General features: G+C 39.0%; 1 protein-coding gene and 1 non-coding gene across 4 annotated transcripts in view; one reads left to right on the forward strand and one right to left on the reverse strand.

Annotated features, from left to right (window-relative positions):
- PEX7 (peroxisomal biogenesis factor 7) overlaps window positions 1-19,008 on the forward strand; it is a 97,220-nt gene that overhangs the window by 21,729 nt on the left and 56,483 nt on the right. For all 3 annotated transcript variants that reach the window (XM_054491642.2, XM_063666634.1, XM_063666635.1), the window contains exons 4-5: window positions 6,817-6,894; window positions 7,272-7,380. In XM_054491642.2, coding sequence (XP_054347617.1) covers window positions 6,817-6,894; window positions 7,272-7,380 — 187 coding nt within the window. The remainder of the gene's footprint in view (window positions 1-6,816; window positions 6,895-7,271; window positions 7,381-19,008) is intronic.
- LOC129039776 (small nucleolar RNA SNORA27) lies at window positions 14,673-14,806 on the reverse strand. Its single transcript, XR_008503477.1, has one exon. It is a non-coding gene; the product is annotated as a small nucleolar RNA SNORA27 (small nucleolar RNA).

Below are 19,008 nucleotides of genomic sequence, written 5' to 3' on the forward strand. Positions count from 1 at the left end.
GAGTTGGAATGAATGATTCAATTGGTCTAAGGGGAAGTTGGAATGAATGATTCAATTGGTCTAAGGGGGAGTTGGAATGAATGATTCAGTTGGTCTAAGGGGGAAGTTGGAATGAATGATTCAGTTGGTCTAAGGGGGAGTTGGAATGAATGATTCAATTGGTCTAAGGGGGAGTTGGAATGAATGATTCAGTTGGTCTAAGGGGGAAGTTGGAATGAATGATTCAATTGGTCTAAGGGGAAGTTGGAATGAATGATTCAATTGGTCTAAGGGGGAGTTGGAATGAATGATTCAATTGGTCTAAGGGGGAGTTGGAATGAATGATTCAATTGGTCTAAGGGGGAGTTGGAATGAATGATTCAATTGGTCTAAGGGGAAGTTGGAATGAATGATTCAATTGGTCTAAGGGGGAGTTGGAATGAATGATTCAATTGGTCTAAGGGGGAGTTGGAATGAATGATTCAGTTGGTCTAAGGGGGAGTTGGAATGAATGATTCAATTGGTCTAAGGGGGAAGTTGGAATGAATGATTCAATTGGTCTGAGGGGGAGTTGGAATGAATGATTCAATTGGTCTAAGGGGGAGTTGGAATGAATGATTCAATTGGTCTAAGGGGGAGTTGGAATGAATGATTCAATTGGTCTAAGGGGGAAGTTGGAATGAATGATTCAATTGGTCTAAGGGGGAGTTGGAATGAATGATTCAATTGGTCTAAGGGGGAAGTTGGAATGAATGATTCAGTTGGTGTAAGGGGGAGTTGGAATGAATGATTCAATTGGTCTAAGGGGGAAGTTGGAATGAATGATTCAATTGGTCTAAGGGGGAGTTGGAATGAATGATTCAATTGGTCTAAGGGGGAAGTTGGAATGAATGATTCAATTGGTCTAAGGGGGAGTTGGAATGAATGATTCAATTGGTCTAAGGGGGAAGTTGGAATGAATGATTCAATTGGTCTAAGGGGGAAGTTGGAATGAATGATTCAATTGGTCTAAGGGGGAGTTGGAATGAATGATTCAATTGGTCTAAGGGGGAAGTTGGAATGAATGATTCAATTGGTCTAAGGGGGAGTTGGAATGAATGATTCAATTGGTCTAAGGGGGAAGTTGGAATGAATGATTCAATTGGTCTAAGGGGGAGTTGGAATGAATGATTCAAGTGGAGAGACCAGGGTAGTAGTGTTAGAGGCAAATGAAAGAGCACGCTTGACCAGAAAGGATAGAGCCTGTGTGCTTAGAGCTGTCAGCATTTTGGCCATTGTGCCAAGATCAGTGGAAAGACATTGCAGATTTTAAAAATCGATGAAATATTTTATACATTATAAAATACATGTAAGATGTAAAAATGATATATTGAACACACATATTCACCATCTAGCTTAAGAAATGAAACGTTACCTATACCATTAGCGTCCCCTGCTTACCCTTTCTAGTCTTATCCTTCCTCTGTCTGCTTTTTTTTCTTCCTCCCTTCTTCCCAGGAGTAACCACTAGCCTGAATTTTCTATTTATATATTTTTTGCTTTTCTTTCTATTTTTACTACATATGTTTGCATCCCTAAGTCATGCATAGTTTTGCATGATTTTGACCTTTGGGTAATAAGAATCAACATGGATGAATCTCACATAATGTTGAGCGAAGATGCTAAGTTGTAGGAGCTACATATAGTGTGAAACCATTGAAAGGCTTTGTACAGGGGAGTGACATTTAATTTGTATTTTCTAAAGATTACTTTTTATGCAGTGTGGATAATGGATTGGAGGTAAACAAAAATGGATGGGGAGAGCAGTTAGAAGGATGTTATAATCTAAGTGGTAACTTATGGTTGATGGTTGTAACCTCTTAAGAGAAATCATAGACAAATTCTTAGCCATGGCCTTTTAGGATCTTATCCCTCCCAACTATTCAACCTTGCTCTTCCCTGAATCTGGCAAGCTTGTTCCCTGTTCAAGGTCTTTCCCTGTTCTCTGTAACCTGAGCCTTTCATCTCGGGTCTGCAGAGTTCAGTCTTTAACTGTACTCAAGTCTCTGCACAGAGAAGTCTTTCCTGGCCGTTTTGTTGAGAAGTGACCCCTTGCCCTTGTCATTATTTTCTGTTCTCCTTACTCTGCTTTTTCTTTGTAGTTTTTAAAAAAATTGCAACTTGAAATTATACATCTATTTATAGCATGCTTTCTGCTGCTAAAATATAAGATCCATGGGGGCTGGTCTTATCTAAAGTTGTAACCTCCTTTCCCCCCATGCCTAGTACATAGTAGGTGCTTAATAAATATTTGTCGAATAGATGAGTGAATTGATTTAAGGTGGGGTAATGGAATTCATTCTTCCCTTTTCAGCTGTCTCTCAAACATCTCTCTGGCTGTGAACTTTTTTCAGAGCTTGAGGTTAATGCCCAAACCCTGTCTTGCTGTCACCTCAAACTCAGTATATATAAAATTACATTATTTTCCTTCTTCCTGTCTTTCACTTTTGTTAATGCTGCCATCACTGACAGTCCTCAGGCACAAAACCTTGGTGTTATCTTGCAGTGTTCACTACCCCCGATCCCTAGGGTGCTGTATATTCCCATTTATGTTTGGGGAAGTTTTCTGGTTACTGTTTCACCTCTGCTTTTTTGCCTATTGACATTTTGGCCAGCCCTCAGGGCCCCGCCTCAATCTTTCTCTTCTGAGCGTGAAGCTGAATCTACCATCCAAGCACCCCTTTTGTACTTATGTCTATAGTTTGTTTTGTTTTGTTTTTGAGACACGGTCTTACTCTGCTACCCAGGCTGGAGTGCAGTGGCATGATCACGGCTCACTGCTGACTTGACCTTGACCTTGTGGGCTCAAGCCATCCTCCCACCCCAGCCTCCTGGGTAGCTGGGACTGCTGTTATATGTCACCACACCTGGCTAATTTTTTAAATTTTTTATAGAGATGAGGTCTTGCCATATTTTCCAGGCTGGTCTCGAACTTGTCGCCTCAAGCAGTCCTTCTGCCTTGGCCTCCCAAAGTGCTGGGATTACATGCATCAGCCACCATGCCTGGTATAATTACTCTTTTTTTAAATAAAAAAAAAAAACAAAACCCACACAGTCTCCTGATCTGTTAGTTCCTTTCCCATGTCCTAATATTTTAAACATAGTATTGAGTCGCCTTTCTTTTCTTTTCTTTTTTTTTTTTGAGACAGGGTCTCACTCTGTCACCCAGCCTAAAGTGCAGTGGCACAATCTTGGCTCACTGCAACCTCCACCTCCTGGGAGCGATTCTCCTGCCTCAGCCTCCTGAGTAGCTGAGACTACAGGTGCCTGCCATCACTCCTGGCTAAATTTTATATTTTTAGTAGAGACGGGGTTTCACCATGTTGGCCAGGCTGGTCTCGAACTCCTGGCCTTAAGTGACCCGCCTGCCTCGGCCTCCCAAAGTGCTGGGATTGCAGGCGTGAGCTACCGCACTCAGCCTATTTCCTTCTTTATGATCCCGTTTTTAACTTCACCACCATGTGTGTCCTATCTTTAGCTCTGTCATAGAGACCTAATGCTTGCTGCTTGGTTGTGCAACAGAAGACAGCTGACAGCAGCAATGCCATCAGCGTGATTTTCTTACCTCCTATCTTTGATGTTGATTCAGGCTGGATTCTCTTGAGCTGGTGGAGGCTTCTGCAGTTTTAGAAGGTGAGTAGTCATAAGGTCTTACCTGCTGCATCACACTGGAAGTGTGTGGAGGCAGTGGAGTCTGAGCTGATGATGCTAGTATTTACTTAGTAGTTCTCTGTACCTACCTAGCAGTGATTCAGGTTGTAAAGAAAAATTTAATTAGTTAAATTATTTTAACCAACGTTTGAGTGCCTATTTTACTGTGATGAACATAGATGTACAAGATGTTTTGCTCATTAGGGGTCTCCAAAATCTAACAGGTATGTGAGTTGTGTAACATTCTTTTTAGTAAATAAAATATGGTAAATGCTGAGTTAGAAGTAGATGTGAGCTGCTGTTGACAGCAGTATATGACTCATTGAAGGGCTTATCAGGGGAGGCTTATTTCATAAGGGATGTAAGGGGGCACGTCTTGGAAATTAAATGGAAATTTAATTAATTAAATTAAATTAAATGGAAATTAAATGGAAATTCACAAGTGGACAGGGGCTTTAAGATCTGTGTATAGGTAATTCATGAAAACACAATGGAATCAATCTGGGCCCAAATGTAGCTCCAGTAAAGGGTGATACCAGCAGGGGTAGAGCTTTAGTTCCTTGATATCATGGCTTAAGGTAGCCAAGAAGTTCTGATTCAGCAGCGCCCTCAAGTAGCATGCTGTACAGATAGCCTCGCCTTGCGATTAAGAGTGGACTCTGCAATTAGGCTGCCCAGGTTCAGATTTCATATCTGCACCTTACTAGCTTTGGGACTCTGGACAAGTTACTTAACCTCTCTGGGCCTTGACATAGTATCTACTTCATATAAATGAAGATTAAATAAAATATATAAAGCGCTTATGAACAGGATCTGACGCTCAGAGTGTTCAATAAAGGTTTGCTATTTTTATTTTTGACTGCTTACATCAGCCTAGAGCAGGGGTTGGCAAACTACGTCATGTGGGCCAGGACCAAATCTGGCCTGCACTTAGATTTACAAATAAAGTTTTTTTGGAATCAAGCCATGCCCATTCATTCGGTATTGGCTATGGCTGCTTGGTGTGTGCTATAAGAGCTGGGTTTAGTAGTTGTGACAGTGACCGAATCGCCTGTAAAATCTAAAGTATTTACCATATGGCCCTTTATAGAAGAAATGTACCTTTTTTGAAGAAACTTACCATTTACTATATGGTCCTTTGTAGGAGAAATTTAGAGGATAAAATCAAACTCTTTAGCTCTCAAGATCTTCGGTGATTGCTTCCAAACCAGCCTTTTTTCTATCCATAACTAACAGATGGCCACAGCAGCTCTTTCGTTTTCACTGGCTCTTCTATTCTTTTCCTTTCATAGCTGCTGTCTGTTGCTGGATTGTGCTTCCTTTAGTGTTCCAACTACTCTTCTGTCTTTTGCGTGAACATGGGCAGACGCAGGGCCAGGACTAGGGTAGGATGTGTGAGGCACTCACTCTAGGTACACAATTTAAGGGGGCCCCGAAAAACTTGATAATCAAGATAATTTGTTAATGTTTTTAAAAATAAAAATTAATACAAAAAACCCATTATGAACAAAATATCGATATTTTACTTTTTTGGAAGCTTAATATTAAACTTTTTATTAAACTTTTATTAAACTTTTTTCCAGGTTTATTATGATTGGCAAATAAAAATTTGTAGGCTGGGCACGGTGGCTCATACCTGTAATCCTAGCACTTTGGGAGGCTGAGGCGGTAGGACTGCTTGAGCCTAGGAGTTTGAGACCAGCCTGGGGAACATGGTGAGACACTGTCTCTACAAAAAATAAGAAAAAAATTAGCTGGGTGTGGTGGCACGCAAGCGTGACTCCAGCTACTTAGGAGGCTGAGGTGTGGGAGGACCGCTTGAGCCCAGGAGGTCATGGCTGCAGTGAGCTGAGATTGTGCCACTGCACTCCAGCCTGGGCGACTGCACAAGACCGTTTCGGTAAAAAAAAAAAAAGAAATCTAAGTTGTACAGCTTAGTGTTTTGATCTAAATATATCTTCAGTAATGATTCCTACAGTCAAGCTAATTAACATATCCGTCACTTGAATGGTTACCATTTTCTTGTGTGTGAGATAAGAACATTTCAGATCTACTCTCTTAGCAAATTTCAAGTATTCAGTAATATATTATTATTTATAATAGTTACCATGGTGTACATTGAATCTCTAGAAATTATTCATCTTATAACTAAAAGTTTGTATCCTTTGACCAACATATTCCCGTTTCCCCCACCCCCAGCCCCTGGCAAACACTATTCTACTGTATGTTTCTCTAAGTTTGACTTTTTTAGATTCCACCTATAAGTGACGGGATCAGTATTACTGATGTTTTTTTTTCCTCAGCCTCCAACATGGCTTAACATAGTACTGGGCAGCAGAGAGAAAGTAACCCACATGTAAGCGGCTTAAGCCCAGATACTCATACTTCCTACATATATGTGGGAGAGAGTAATAAGATTCAAAGTAACCTGCTGGCTGATCACCAATGTGATATACCAATGGCATATACTCAGGTCCTTGTCAGGACTAATTTCATAAAGTATAATTATGCACATATTTTGTTGAACTTAGTTTACAGCAGTGATCTGTGTATAATCTGTTGTATAAAATGAAAGAATGAAAACATTTCCAAAAGTTTTCAAATAGTTCATTTGAAATGGTTCATTGATGGCAGTGAAGCATATACTTTAGAATAGCAGCATTGGATAACTAAAACTGTTTACCAAGAGATCTGGAAGGATCACCTGGTTCCTGCAAGCTTTTTCTAAGAAAGGCCAGATAGGGATATTAATTGAATTTTAATGCTTTCCAATAAACATTGACCCAGCAAGCTTTTCTAGATGACTAACTTTCTAATCTGCTTTGACATTTCTTCGTGGGGCTGCAAACAGTGATATGTTGGTAGGTTTTAAAATATGTATAATTTGTTTTAGTGAAGAAGGTTTGGAAGTATACTGTAGAATTCTATGAAAGCAGAATGGAGTCTTATCTGTAAGGAATAAATCTGGAGGAATGGACAAGATCAACTTTTCATTTCTCAGACACCTTGTTGAGATGGATAGGAATTATTTGATGTTTTGACATAGTAAATTAGTTGTTCTGCCTCTCATTGTTATATAACAAGAGATAAAATGCAATGTTGAACTTGATGGTCTTTTGCTTTCTAAACGCTTTTCAATGTTTTTAGGTGTATAGTGTTGATTGGAGCCAAACCAGAGGTGAACAGCTTGTGGTGTCTGGCTCATGGGATCAAACTGTCAAATTGGTATGTTAGCATTATTGTATTCAAAAACAAATATTCCCTTCTCTAGAGCTTCCGCTAAATTTTCTTTTCCCAACATACTTCTGTAGCTCTATGATTGGACAGCTGAGCTTTCTTTTTAAAAAAAAATTAAAACATATATTAGAACTTAAAATTTTCTAATCTTTTGGCTGTGAACTAATAGGTAGCTCAGCATTAGTTTGGCCCTTAAATACCATCTTGCTTTATATAAAAATAGATCTTTAAAAATCATTGAGATCTGTATATATATCATATGTGTATATATAAATGTATATAGTTTATTGGTGTATATAGTATATGTAAAAGCATAAATTTGAATTTATCCCTCTTGAGTAATTGATCTATTCATTTATTTGTAGTGGGATCCAACTGTTGGAAAGTCTCTGTGCACCTTTAGAGGCCATGAAAGTATTATTTATAGCACAATCTGGTCTCCCCACATCCCTGGTTGTTTTGCTTCAGCCTCAGGTAAATAATTCTGTATTTACCAAAAGCCTTTCTTGTAGTGAATGGTGGCCTTGTTTTTACCATTAGGTGGCGCTGTGTACCTTAGATTCAGAGAGAAAACAGGAGACTATTACTATTCTTTTGTGCTCTTAAGACTTTCCTTCTTTTTTTATTTTTATTTTTCTTTTTATTATTATACTTTAAGTTCTAGGATACATGTGCACAACGTGCAGGTTTGTTACATATGTATATGTGTGCCATGTTGGTGTGCTGCACCCATTAACTCGTCATTTACATTAGACATATCTCCTAATGCTATCCCTCCCCCCTTCCCCCACCCCACTACAGGGCCCAGTGTGTGACGTTCCCCATCCTGTGTCCAAGTGTTCTCATTGTTCAATTCCCACCTATGAGTGAGAACACGAAGTGTTTGGTTTTCTGTCCTTGGAATAGTTTGCTCAGAATGATGGTTTCAAGCTTCGTCCATGTGCCTACAAAGGACATGAACTCATCCTTTTTTATGGCTGCATAGTATTCCATGGTGTATATGTGCCACATTTTCTTAATCCAGTCTGTCATTATTGGACATTTGGGTTGGTTCCAAGTCTTTTTTATTGTGAATAGTGCCGCAATAAACATACATGTGCATGTGTCTTTATGGGAGCACGATATATAATCCTTTGGGTATATACCCAGTAATGGGATGGCTGGGTCAAATGGTATTTCTAGTTCTAGATCCCTGAGGAATCGCCACACTGTCTTCCACAATGGTTGAACTAGTTTACAGTCCCACCAACAGTATAAAAGTGTTCCTATTTCTCCACATCCTCTCCAGCACCTGTTGTTTCCTGACTTTTTAGTGATCGCCATTCTAACTGGTGTGAGATGATATCTCACTGTGGTTTTGATTTGCATTTCTCTGATGGCCAGTGATGGTGAGCATTTTTTCATGTGTCTGTTGGCTGCATAAATGTCTTCTTTTGAGAAGTGTCTATTCATATCCTTCGCCTACTTTTTGATGGGGTTGTTTGATTTTTTCTTATAAATTTATTTGAGTTCTTTGTAGATTCTGGATATTAGCCTTTTGTCAGATGGGTAGATTGCAAAAATTTTCTCTCATTCTGTAGGTTGTCTGTTCACTCTGATGGTAGTTTCTTTTGCTGTGCAGAAGCTCTTTAGTTTAATTAGATCCTATTTGTCAATTTTGGCTTTTGTTGCCGTTACTTTTGGTGTTTTAGACATGAAGTCCTTGCCCATGCCTATGTCCTGAATGGTATTGCCTAGGTTTTCTTCTAGGATTTTTATGGTTTTAGGTCTAACATTTAAGTTTTTAATCCATCTTGAATTAATTTTTGTATAAGGTGTAAGGAAGGGATCCAGTTTCAGCTTTCTACACATGGCTAGCTGGTTTTCCCAGCACCATTTATTAAATAGGGAATCCTTTCCCCACTTCTTGTTTTTGTCAGGTGTGTCAAAGATCAGATGGTTGTAGATGTGTGGTATTATTTCTGAGGGCTCTGTTGTGTTCCATTGGTCTATATCTCTGTTTTGGTACCAGTACCATGCTGTTTTGGTTACCGTAGCCTTGTAGTATAGTTTGAAGTCAGGTAGCATGATGCCTCCAGCTTTGTTCTTTTGGCCTAGGATTGTCTTGGCAATGCGGACTCTTTTTTGGTTCCATATGAACTTTAAAGTAGTTTTTTCCAATTCTGTGAAGAAAGTCATTGGTAGCTTGATGGGGATGGCATTGAATCTATAAATTACCTTGGGCAGTATGGCCATTTTCAAGATATTGATTCTTCCTACCCATAAGCATGGAATGTTCTTCCATTTGTTTGTATCCTCTTTTATTTCGTTGAGCTGTGGTTTGTAGTTCTCCTTGAAGAGGTCCTTCACATCCCTTGTAAGTTGGATTCCTAGGTATTTTATTCTCTTTGAAGCAATTGTGAATGGGAGTTCACTCATGATTTGGCTCTGTGTTTGTCTGTTATTGGTATATAAGAATGCTTGTGATTCTTGCACATTGATTTTGTATCCTGAGACTTTGCTGAAGTTGCTTATCAGCTTAAGGAGATTTTGGGCTGAGACGGTGGGATTTTCTAAATATACAATCATGTCATCTGCAAACAGGGACAATTTGACTTCCTTTTTTCCTAACTGAATACCCTTTATTTCTTTCTCCTGCCTAATTGCCTTGGCCAGAACTTCCAACACTATGTTGAATAGGAGTGGTGGGAGAGGGCATCCCTGTCTTGTGCCAGTTTTCAAAGGGAATGCTTCCAGTTTTTGCCCGTTCAGTATGATATTGGCTGTGGGTTTGTCATAAATAGCTCTTATTATTTTGAGATACGTCCCATCAATACCTAGTTTATTGAGAGCTTTTAGCAGGAAGGGCTGTTGAATTTTGTCTAAGGCCTTTTCTGCATCTATTGAGATAATCATGTGGTTTTTGTCTTTGGTTCTGTTTATATGCTGGATTACGTTTATTGATTTGTGTATGTTGAATCAGCCTTGCATCCCAGGGATGAAGCCCACTTGATCATGGTGGATAAGCTTTTTGATGTGCTGTTGGATTCAGTTTGCCAGTATTTTATTGAGGATTTTTGCATTGATGTTCATCAGGGATGTTGGTCTAAAATTCTCTTTTTTGTGTGTGTCTCTACCAGGCTTTGGTATCAGTATGATACTGGCCTCATAAAATGAGTTAGGGAGGACTCCCTCTTTTTCTATTGATTGGAATAGTTTCAGAAGGAATGGTACCAGCTCCTCTTTGTACCTCTGGTAGAATTCGGCTGTGAATCTTTCCGGTCCTGGACTTCTTTTGGTTGGTAGGCTATTAATTATTGCCTCAATTTCAGAGCCTGTTATTGGTCTATTCAGGGATTCAACTTCTTCCTGGTTTAGTCTTGGGAGGGTGTATGTGTCGAGAAATTTATGCATTTCTTCTAGATTTTCTAGTTTATTTGCGTAGAGGTGTTTATAGTATTCTTTGATGGTAGTTTGTATTTCTGTGGCATCGGTGGTGATATCCCCTTTATCATTTTTTATTGCGTCTGTTTGATTTTTCTCTCTTTTCTTTATTAGTCTTGCTAGAGGTCTATCAATTTTGTTGATCTTTTCAAAAAACCAGCTCCTGAATTCATTGATTTTTTGAAGAGTTTTTTGTGTCTCTATTTCCTTCAGTTCTGCTCTGATCTCAGTCATTTGTTGCCTTCTGCTAGCTTTTGAATGTGTTTGCTCTTGCTTCTCTAGTTCTTTTAATTGTGATGTTAGGATGTCAATTTTAGATCTTTCCTGCTTTCTCTTGTGGGCATTTAGTGCTATAAATTTCCCTCTACACACTGCTTTAAATGTGTCCCAGATATTCTGGTATGTTGTGTCTTTGTTCTCATTGGTTTCAAAGAACATCTTTATTTCTGCCTTCATTTCATTATGTACTCAGTAGTCATTCAGGAGCAGGTTGTTCAGTTTCCATGTAGTTGAGCGGCTTTGAGTGAGTTTCTTAATCCTGAGTTCTAGTTTGATTGCACTGTGGTCTGGGAGACAGTTTGTTATAATTTCTGTTCTTTTACATTTGCTGAGGAGTGCTTTACTTCCGAGTATGTGGTCAATTTTGGAATAAGTGTGATGTGGTGCTGAGAAGAATGTATATTCTGTTGATTTGGGGTAGAGAGTTCTGTAGATGTCTATTAGGTCCGCTTGGTGCAGAGCTGATTCAATTCCTGGATATCCTTGTTAACTTTGTCTTGTTGATCTGTCTAATGTTGACAGTGGAGTGTTAAAGTCTCCCCTTATTACTGTGTGGGAGTCTAAGTCTCTTTGTAGATCTCTAAGGACTTGCTTTATGAATCTGGGTTCTTCTGTATTGGGTGCATGTATATTTAGGATAGTTAGCTCTTCTTGTTGAATTGATCCCTTCACCATTATGTAATGGCCTTCTTTGTCTCTTTTGATCTTTGTTGGTTTAAAGTCTGTTTTATCAGAGACTAGGATTGCAACCCCTGCTTTTTTTTTTGTTTTCCATTTGCTTGGTAGATCTTCCTCCATCCCTTTATTTTGAGCCTTTATGTGTCTCTGCACGTGAGATGGGTCTGCTGAATACAGCCCACTGATGGGTCTTGACTCTTTATCCAATTTGTCAGTCTGTATCTTTTAATTGGAGCATTTAGCCCATTTACATTTAAGGTTAATATTGTTATGTGTGAATTTGATCCTGTCATTATGATGTTAGCTGGTTATTTTGCTTGTTAGTTGATGCAGTTTCTTCCTAGCATCGATGGTCTTTACAATTTGGCATGTTTTTGCAGTGGCTGGTACCGATTGTTCCTTTCCATGTTTAGGACTTTACTTCATCGACCTCTTGACAAGAGTTAGCTGTGGTTCAGAACTTTTCAATGATTCCAACTGCTAAAGAATAATTCCTAGATTTCTGGCAAGGACAAATTCATGGGTGGCAATGTTATAACTGAGATATGATACATGTTTGAAAGAGAAGGTCTTGAGTTTTGTTTTAGAACACTGTTTCAGAACCTGTGAGACAGGCATCTGCTTGTCAATGAGCAGGTTGAGCTTGGAGCTGAGAACTCTGACCTTGTGAATAAAAATTGTATCATTGGCTTAGAATTGGTAACTAAAGCCATTGCAGTAAATCAGAGTACCTAGGAAAGACTAAGTCAAAGAAACCTTGGAATAGAGCACAAGTTGGCCAACTACTGCCCTCAGATCAAAACTGATGGTTTTTATAAATAGTTTCATTGGGGTACAACTACGCCCATTTATTAACATATTGTCTGTGGTTGCTTTCACACTACAGTGGTGGAGTTGAGTAGTTGTGAGAGAGACTGAAAGGTCCTCAAAGCCAAAAATATTTACTGCCTGTGGCCGTTTACAGAAAATGTTTGCTGACCTCTGGTATAAATCCTCAAGGAGAGAGAAAGAAGTGGAAACTTTTTTGTGCAGTTGGCTGTTTAGTAGAGAACAGAAGACATTAGCTAGAGGAAGAGGTGGTGCTCTTAATAGTGTCTCTTCTTTCAGTTATGCAGCATCCAAAGATAGACAATAGGTAGGATAATTGTTCCTTTCTTGCTAATAAACTATATCAGTGCCCTGAGTTGTTGAATTATGTTGATTGGCTTTCTTAGGAAATATATATCACACACTTTTTTCCCATTATTTCATTATTTTTAATTTTAAAAGTAAAAAATGACCAAACCATCCTAATTGTGAAAGTACTATTAGGTTGAAAATACTCAGAAATGGAAACTTTCAGGTAAATTATATACAGCCAAGTATATCCATTTAGATTATGCAGCTTTCTTTTTACAGGGAGCATGATTGAGGTGAAAGATTGTGTAATTTTTTGAGATCCTAATAATGAATACTAGTAATGCCTATGTATAGAGGCATAGTTAATTTAAGAAAAAATATTTTTGTTCTCTGATAAAAATTAATAGCTTTCTTTTCTAGAATGATGAGCAGTACACACTGTCAACTTATAAGGTTATAAACTATTATTTTTTGAGTTTTTAAGCTAAGTCATAGCTTTTTTTGTCCATAATCTGAATTAAATCTTTTCTAATATATGAAGTCTTTTGGAGTGGGACCAGTAATATATTTTTTCTTCTTATGTTGCCTTTTCCAAGCCTGAGTTCCTTCTTTGGTCTTTTATCTTTCTGTAACATAGTTAACCATAAGGCTAAGTGTGTATTAAGTCAGTGGTAGCTATATTAATATATTTAATTTGAATCAATTAACCATTTCACTTACATATATAACTTGAGTTAATCATCTTTTATGTTTTTATTATTATTATTGAGTCAGAGTCTAGTTCTGTCGCCCAGGCTGGAGTGCAGTGGTACAATCTCAGCTCATTGCAACCTCCGCCTCCCGGGTTCGAGCAATTCTCCTGCCTCTGCCTTCTGAGTAACTGGGACTACAGGCATGCGCCATCACACCCAGCTAATTTTTGTATTTTTAGTAGAGATGGGGTTTCACCATGTTGGCCAGGCTGGTCTTGAACTCCTGACCTCAGGTGATCCACCCGCCTTGGCCTCCCAAAGTGTTGGGATTACAGGTGTGAGCTACTGCGCCTGGCCTATGTTTTTAATTTAGTATAAATGGTAAAGAGTTTTGTGCTTATAGTGAATCGGATCTGTAAGTTCACCACAGTTCAGTTTACTGGTTTATAATTTTACCATTTTGTAATTTTACCATTGGTGAAAGGTTCTACCACAGAGGGTATTAGTCCAAGTCGAATTAAAGTTCTTGTAAAGTTGTGAATTAGATTGACATTAGCATTATTTTCTTAGGGGAGGGATGCCTTTTGGCCTTATATCCTACAGTTTCAAAGGAGTCATTTCAAACTCTAGATTGAATTAGTGGTGTAGAATCGATCCACCTCAAAAATGAACTGAGGCCAGGCATGGTGGCTCACAGCTGTAATCCCAGCACTTTGGGAGGCTGAGGTGGATGGATCACTTAAGAACAGGAGTTCGAGACCAGCCTGGCCAACCAACATGGTGAAACCTGTCTCTACAAAAATACAAAAATTAGCCGGGCATGGTGGCACACACCTGTAATCCCAGCTACTTGGGAGGCTGAGGCAGGAGAATCACTTGAACACAGGAAGTGGAGATTGCAGTGAGCCGAGATAGCGCCACTGCACTCCAGCCTGGGCAACAGAGCAAGACTGTTTCAGAAAAAAAAAAAAAAGAAAAAAGAAAAAAAAAGAACCGAAGCATGCTTCTCTTCTAATGAAACAGTGAAGACTTATCTGCTGGGAGCTCTAATTGGCAACATACACAGTAAACTAAAATTAATAATGAGAATATAATTTTGTATAGTTGAAAAAGTATTAGTAAATACAATTCCTTGAACAATTGATAGGTCTTAAAAAAATTCCTTACCTTTCTATTTTATGTAATCTTGTTGATGTTTGTTATTATTTAAGGTTCTCTTGTTTTTCTTTTTCTTTTTTTTGAGACGGAGTCTCTGTCACCCAGGCTGGAGTGCAATGGTGCAATCTCAGCTCACTGCAACTTCCACCTCCTGCCTCAAGCGATTCTCCTGCCTCAGCCTCCCGAGTAGCTGGGATTACAGGCACGTGCCACTATGCCTGGTTAATTTTTGTATTTTTAGTAGAGACGGGCTTTCGCCTTGTTGGCCAGGCTGGTCTTGAACTCCTGACCTCAGATGATCCGCCCACCTCGGCCTCCCAAAGTGCTGGGATTATAGGCGCGAGCCACTGTGCCTGGCCTATTTAAGATTCTAAAATTGCCTTGATTTGGGCATTTTTGTTTGTTTGTTTGTTTTCAGTTTGTTTTCTCTGACAGGATACATGACCATGACAAACACCCAGTTTGCCTGAGTTTTAAAAAGGATATTTCCTTTGCCCCACTGGAATGACCAGTAAAGACATACATCCAGTTGGCAAAGTGGAAAGAGGGTATTGATTTGTTTTTAATCATTGTTCTCTTTATGCGTATGACCAAATATAAATCTGATAGTGACAAAATCACAAACTAATACAGCTGCATTTTTTAGACGTCAGTCAGAATTGTGTGTATTAGCCCTTCATTTGAGCTGAGTCACACACACTTCTTCTTTTTACATTGGTCTTTGTGTAGCATGGAATAGATAGCATTGACTGTGGATAGTGCTGTAGAATATGCAGTGTATGAGACTGAATAATAGAAGATTAATTGTTTGTAGAGTGTTAGTATAATCACAACACTTCACTTTTCAAACTATCCGTATAGTGTAAGTGGGTAGTAGAAAAGCAATCTTTTATCAACAGAATGACTGTTTGCTTCTGTAGAAGAGAAGACCCCTGTTTAATTACATTACCTTCATATGTTATGTTAGAAATTAATATAAATCTTGGTCATATCAGCCAGGACTTCTGTGGTTGAAAGTAAAAAAAAAAAAAAAAATTCTGACCCAAAGTGCTTTAAGGAAGAAGATAACTTATTTGCTTACATAAGTGAAAAGTTCGGAATTAAATCTGGCTTTATAGGCATGGTTGGATGTAGGGCTCTGTCTTCTGTTGTGTTAGTTTCAGAATCAGGGTATCAGGCACCACATGATGGCAAGATGGTAGTAACTCCAACCCCCGCATCCTTTCTGGTTTCTGTCCAGTAGGAAAAAGTGAAAGATTCCTTCTCAGACATCCAGACAGTTTCATTTTCTGTCATGGGCTCTGATGGGTCCTCATGGATGTTCCTGAATTAATCACTGTGTGTGGGTGAGGGGGATATAATGTGTTGATTGGCTTAGGCCTGGTTAGTCCCTGCAGTTGGGAATGGAAAATGGGAGAGGGTGTTACACAAACAACATGGATTGAGGATGGAAAGAGTGAATCCAGATTAGGTGAAAGTAGGTGGATGGAGTCTAAGGGGCCAGTATTCACTAAATTGGCTGCACATCTAAGGCTTCAGATAAATCAGAGGCGATTTGATGAAAATCAAGTACTGGACCTGTAAGCTCTAAAATATGTTCTTTAAAAACTGTCCTTGTGAAATGGATACAGTAAAGCTGTTTTCTGCCAATTTTTATGACTTGGGGAACTCATTGGAAGATTGATTTATCAAACATTTGCCATTTTCCTGAAATAATCCTTTGCGGTGATTTACAAATATTAGTCTACTTAGTACTTTTAAAAAGATTCAGAGTTCTTCTTCCACTCTGCAAAAATACTGGAAGAAGTTGGGGTATAGTAAAAAGTCAAGGCAAGTTCCAAAACTCTCACTGTTCCTTAGCCATTTCAGAGACAAGAACATTTACTTACTGAGCTGTGTACCATGCATTTGTAAGCAAATGCAGTGCTTAGATCTTCTTTGCTTCGCTTGTTTTCATACATTGCCTATAACACTTGTGTATTCTTTTGCATAGCCAAATGCCTTACATAGCCAAACACGAAAATATTTTTGATTGTTATTATATAAGATATGGGAGTAACCATCTTACTCGAATTTTTAAAACGTATCTGAGTTCATTTTGATTGTTGAGAAGGATGCTGCAGTGAGTCAGTCAGATATTTATTGAATGTCCATCATTTACTGGAGATTCAGTGAGGAAGACAACAGATGGAGTTCCTGCCCTCCTAGAGCATATAGTCCAGTAGGAAAGAGGAATGCTAAGACAAAATCTAGAAGCAGCTAGTGATGAAGACTGTGAAGTTCTTTAAGGAGAGGTAATATAGCACAGTGGTCAGGAACAAGGATTCTGGAGCTGGACTGCTTCAGATCAAGTTCACTTTCCTGCTGTTAGGAGACTTTCTTTGGTCATGCTATTTAACCTCTGTCTCCTCATTCCTCATTTCTAAAATCAGGGTGATAATGGTATCCACATCATGGAGTTTTGAGGAGGATTAAGTGGCTAATGTGCATAAAGGGCTTAATTAGAACAGTGACTGGCAAAGTAAAAACTCTGTGAGCATTACCTCTTTTTTTTTTTTTTTTTTTTTTGAGACAGGGTCTGGCTCTGTTGCCCAGGCTGGAATGCAGTGGTGCCATCTCAGCTCACTGAAACCTCTGCCTCCCGGGCTCAAACAATCCTCCCACCTCAGCCTACTAGCTAGGACCACAGGCATGCGCCACCACCCAGCTAATTTTTGTATTTTTGGTAGAGACAGGGTTTCACCGTGTTGCCCAGGCTGGTCTAGAACTCCTGAGCTCAAGCAATCCTCCCGCCTCAGCCTCCCAAAGTGCTGGGATTACAGGCATGAGCCACTGCACCCGACCTTAAGTGTTACCTCTTATTATTAAGACGTGTGTCCAGAATTCTGTGGAAATGTATAAATGGATTCCTGAGCTTGTCAGGGTTGGCTGGTCAGGTCACTTCCCTGAAGAAATAGTCTAACCTGCTGCCTTATGAACAAGTAAGAGGAAATGGGAAGTGGGAGGCAAAAGCTGGAATGTGGAGAGAACAGAGCATATTTGAGGACTTTGCAGTGTATATGCTGTAACAGTGGACAGTTAGTGCTTATCTAAGTGCTAAAACTCTTAGAGCTCTAGAGTAATTTGCTCTAGGTAGACTCTGGAATGCATGGTTGTATAGTAACATACTAGTCCAGTGATTCTAGAATCTGGCTAATCATCAGAACCATTGGGAGAGCATTAAAAAACAGCAGCAGAATTGTGGGCTTCATCTTAAGTCTTGCTGAATAAAAAGACAGAATACCCCTGGGAGGTATATTTTTAAATCCCAGCTGAATCTAGTGAGCAGCGCAATTTGGGAAGTGCTGTACTAGTCTATGGAATAGCTCTGTTTGAGATGCCAAATTGACAGCTTAGTTCTATTTGAGGTAATGGGAATTGCATGTCTGTTTTCAAAGGAATATACTCAACTCTTTTTTAAAAAATCTACAGAATGGTTTCAGTGCCGAATTCAGAGAAGTGGTTGCTTTAGTTGGAGAACTGCTTAGTTTTTTCTCAGTTTTGCTAGTGAGTTTATCTTTATTAATTCTCTTGCTTTGTCTTCTTGCTTACAGATGAGTGCTTGTTATAAAACATAACATAATCTTTGCATAAAGTAATCCCAACTGCAAAGTTTGTAGTGTGGAACCCATAGTTGTAAAATACTTGTTTTTCATAGTGGAAGCTTATGTGATAGGCAGTCAAGATGTATTTTTATGTCTAATCCTGTTGCACACATATAGTTAAGTATATCTTTCAACAGATTACAACAATTTATATTTTAAGATAATATATGAGAACGTAGCATTTAGTTTGCTCCAAGAATTTAGTCACCTTCAAAGTTGTATAGTTTTGCAAATCTAGCATCAAATTATTTATCATTAGCTAAGCTAAGACAGGCCAAAATGGGGGAAGTTTTTAGAGAACTACCAATAGATCTAGATTTACCTTCCATAGCAGAGTTGCCTAAAGACATTGCAGTTTGCCTAATTCATGATAGTTGTATTAGTACAGAAATCATATTTCTAAATTATATGAGAGAAGGGAAGAATATTTGAGCTCTTTTTATGAAGAGGATTAATATGAAGTAAATTATCTTTGGAATCATGAAAACTAAATTATTGCTGTCACAGACTCCATCTAGTTGCGTAAGTCATAACCATGCCTGAATGTGTGGGATCCAGTAGTTAAAGCAAATCTCATTCTACTGTAAGAAAAAGTCATATTACATCCGAGAGGCATAAGGCGTTTCGGTTAAGTTATATTATATTGGCCCCAAAGTACCCTTTTGCTACTCAGTTCACTTCCCGGTTTTAGACTCTATGTTTACACTCATTCTCCTTATGCAACTTCCTCGTACCTGCTGCAATTTGAAATTAGACATAGTAACAGCCAGCACTTCCTCGCCCATATTGTACATTTAAATTCACTGGTTCTGGCCAGGCACAGTGGCTCACATCTGTAATCCCAGCACTTTGGGAGGCCAAGATGAGCGGATCACTTGAGGTCAGGAGTTTGAGACCAGCCTGACCAACATGGTGAGACCCCATCTCTACTAAAAACTCAAAAAAATTAGCCAGGCATGATGGTGGACACCTGTAATCCCAGCTACTGGGAGGCTGAGGCAGGAGAATCGCTTGAACCCTGGAGGCAGAGGTTGCAGTGAGCCACTACACTCCAGCCTGGGTGACAGAGTTAGACTCTGTCTCAGAAAAAAAAAAAGAAAAAAAAATTC

Source organism: Pongo pygmaeus, chromosome 5 (genome assembly GCF_028885625.2).
Source record: "Pongo pygmaeus isolate AG05252 chromosome 5, NHGRI_mPonPyg2-v2.0_pri, whole genome shotgun sequence".
Lineage (NCBI taxonomy): Eukaryota > Metazoa > Chordata > Mammalia > Primates > Hominidae > Pongo > Pongo pygmaeus.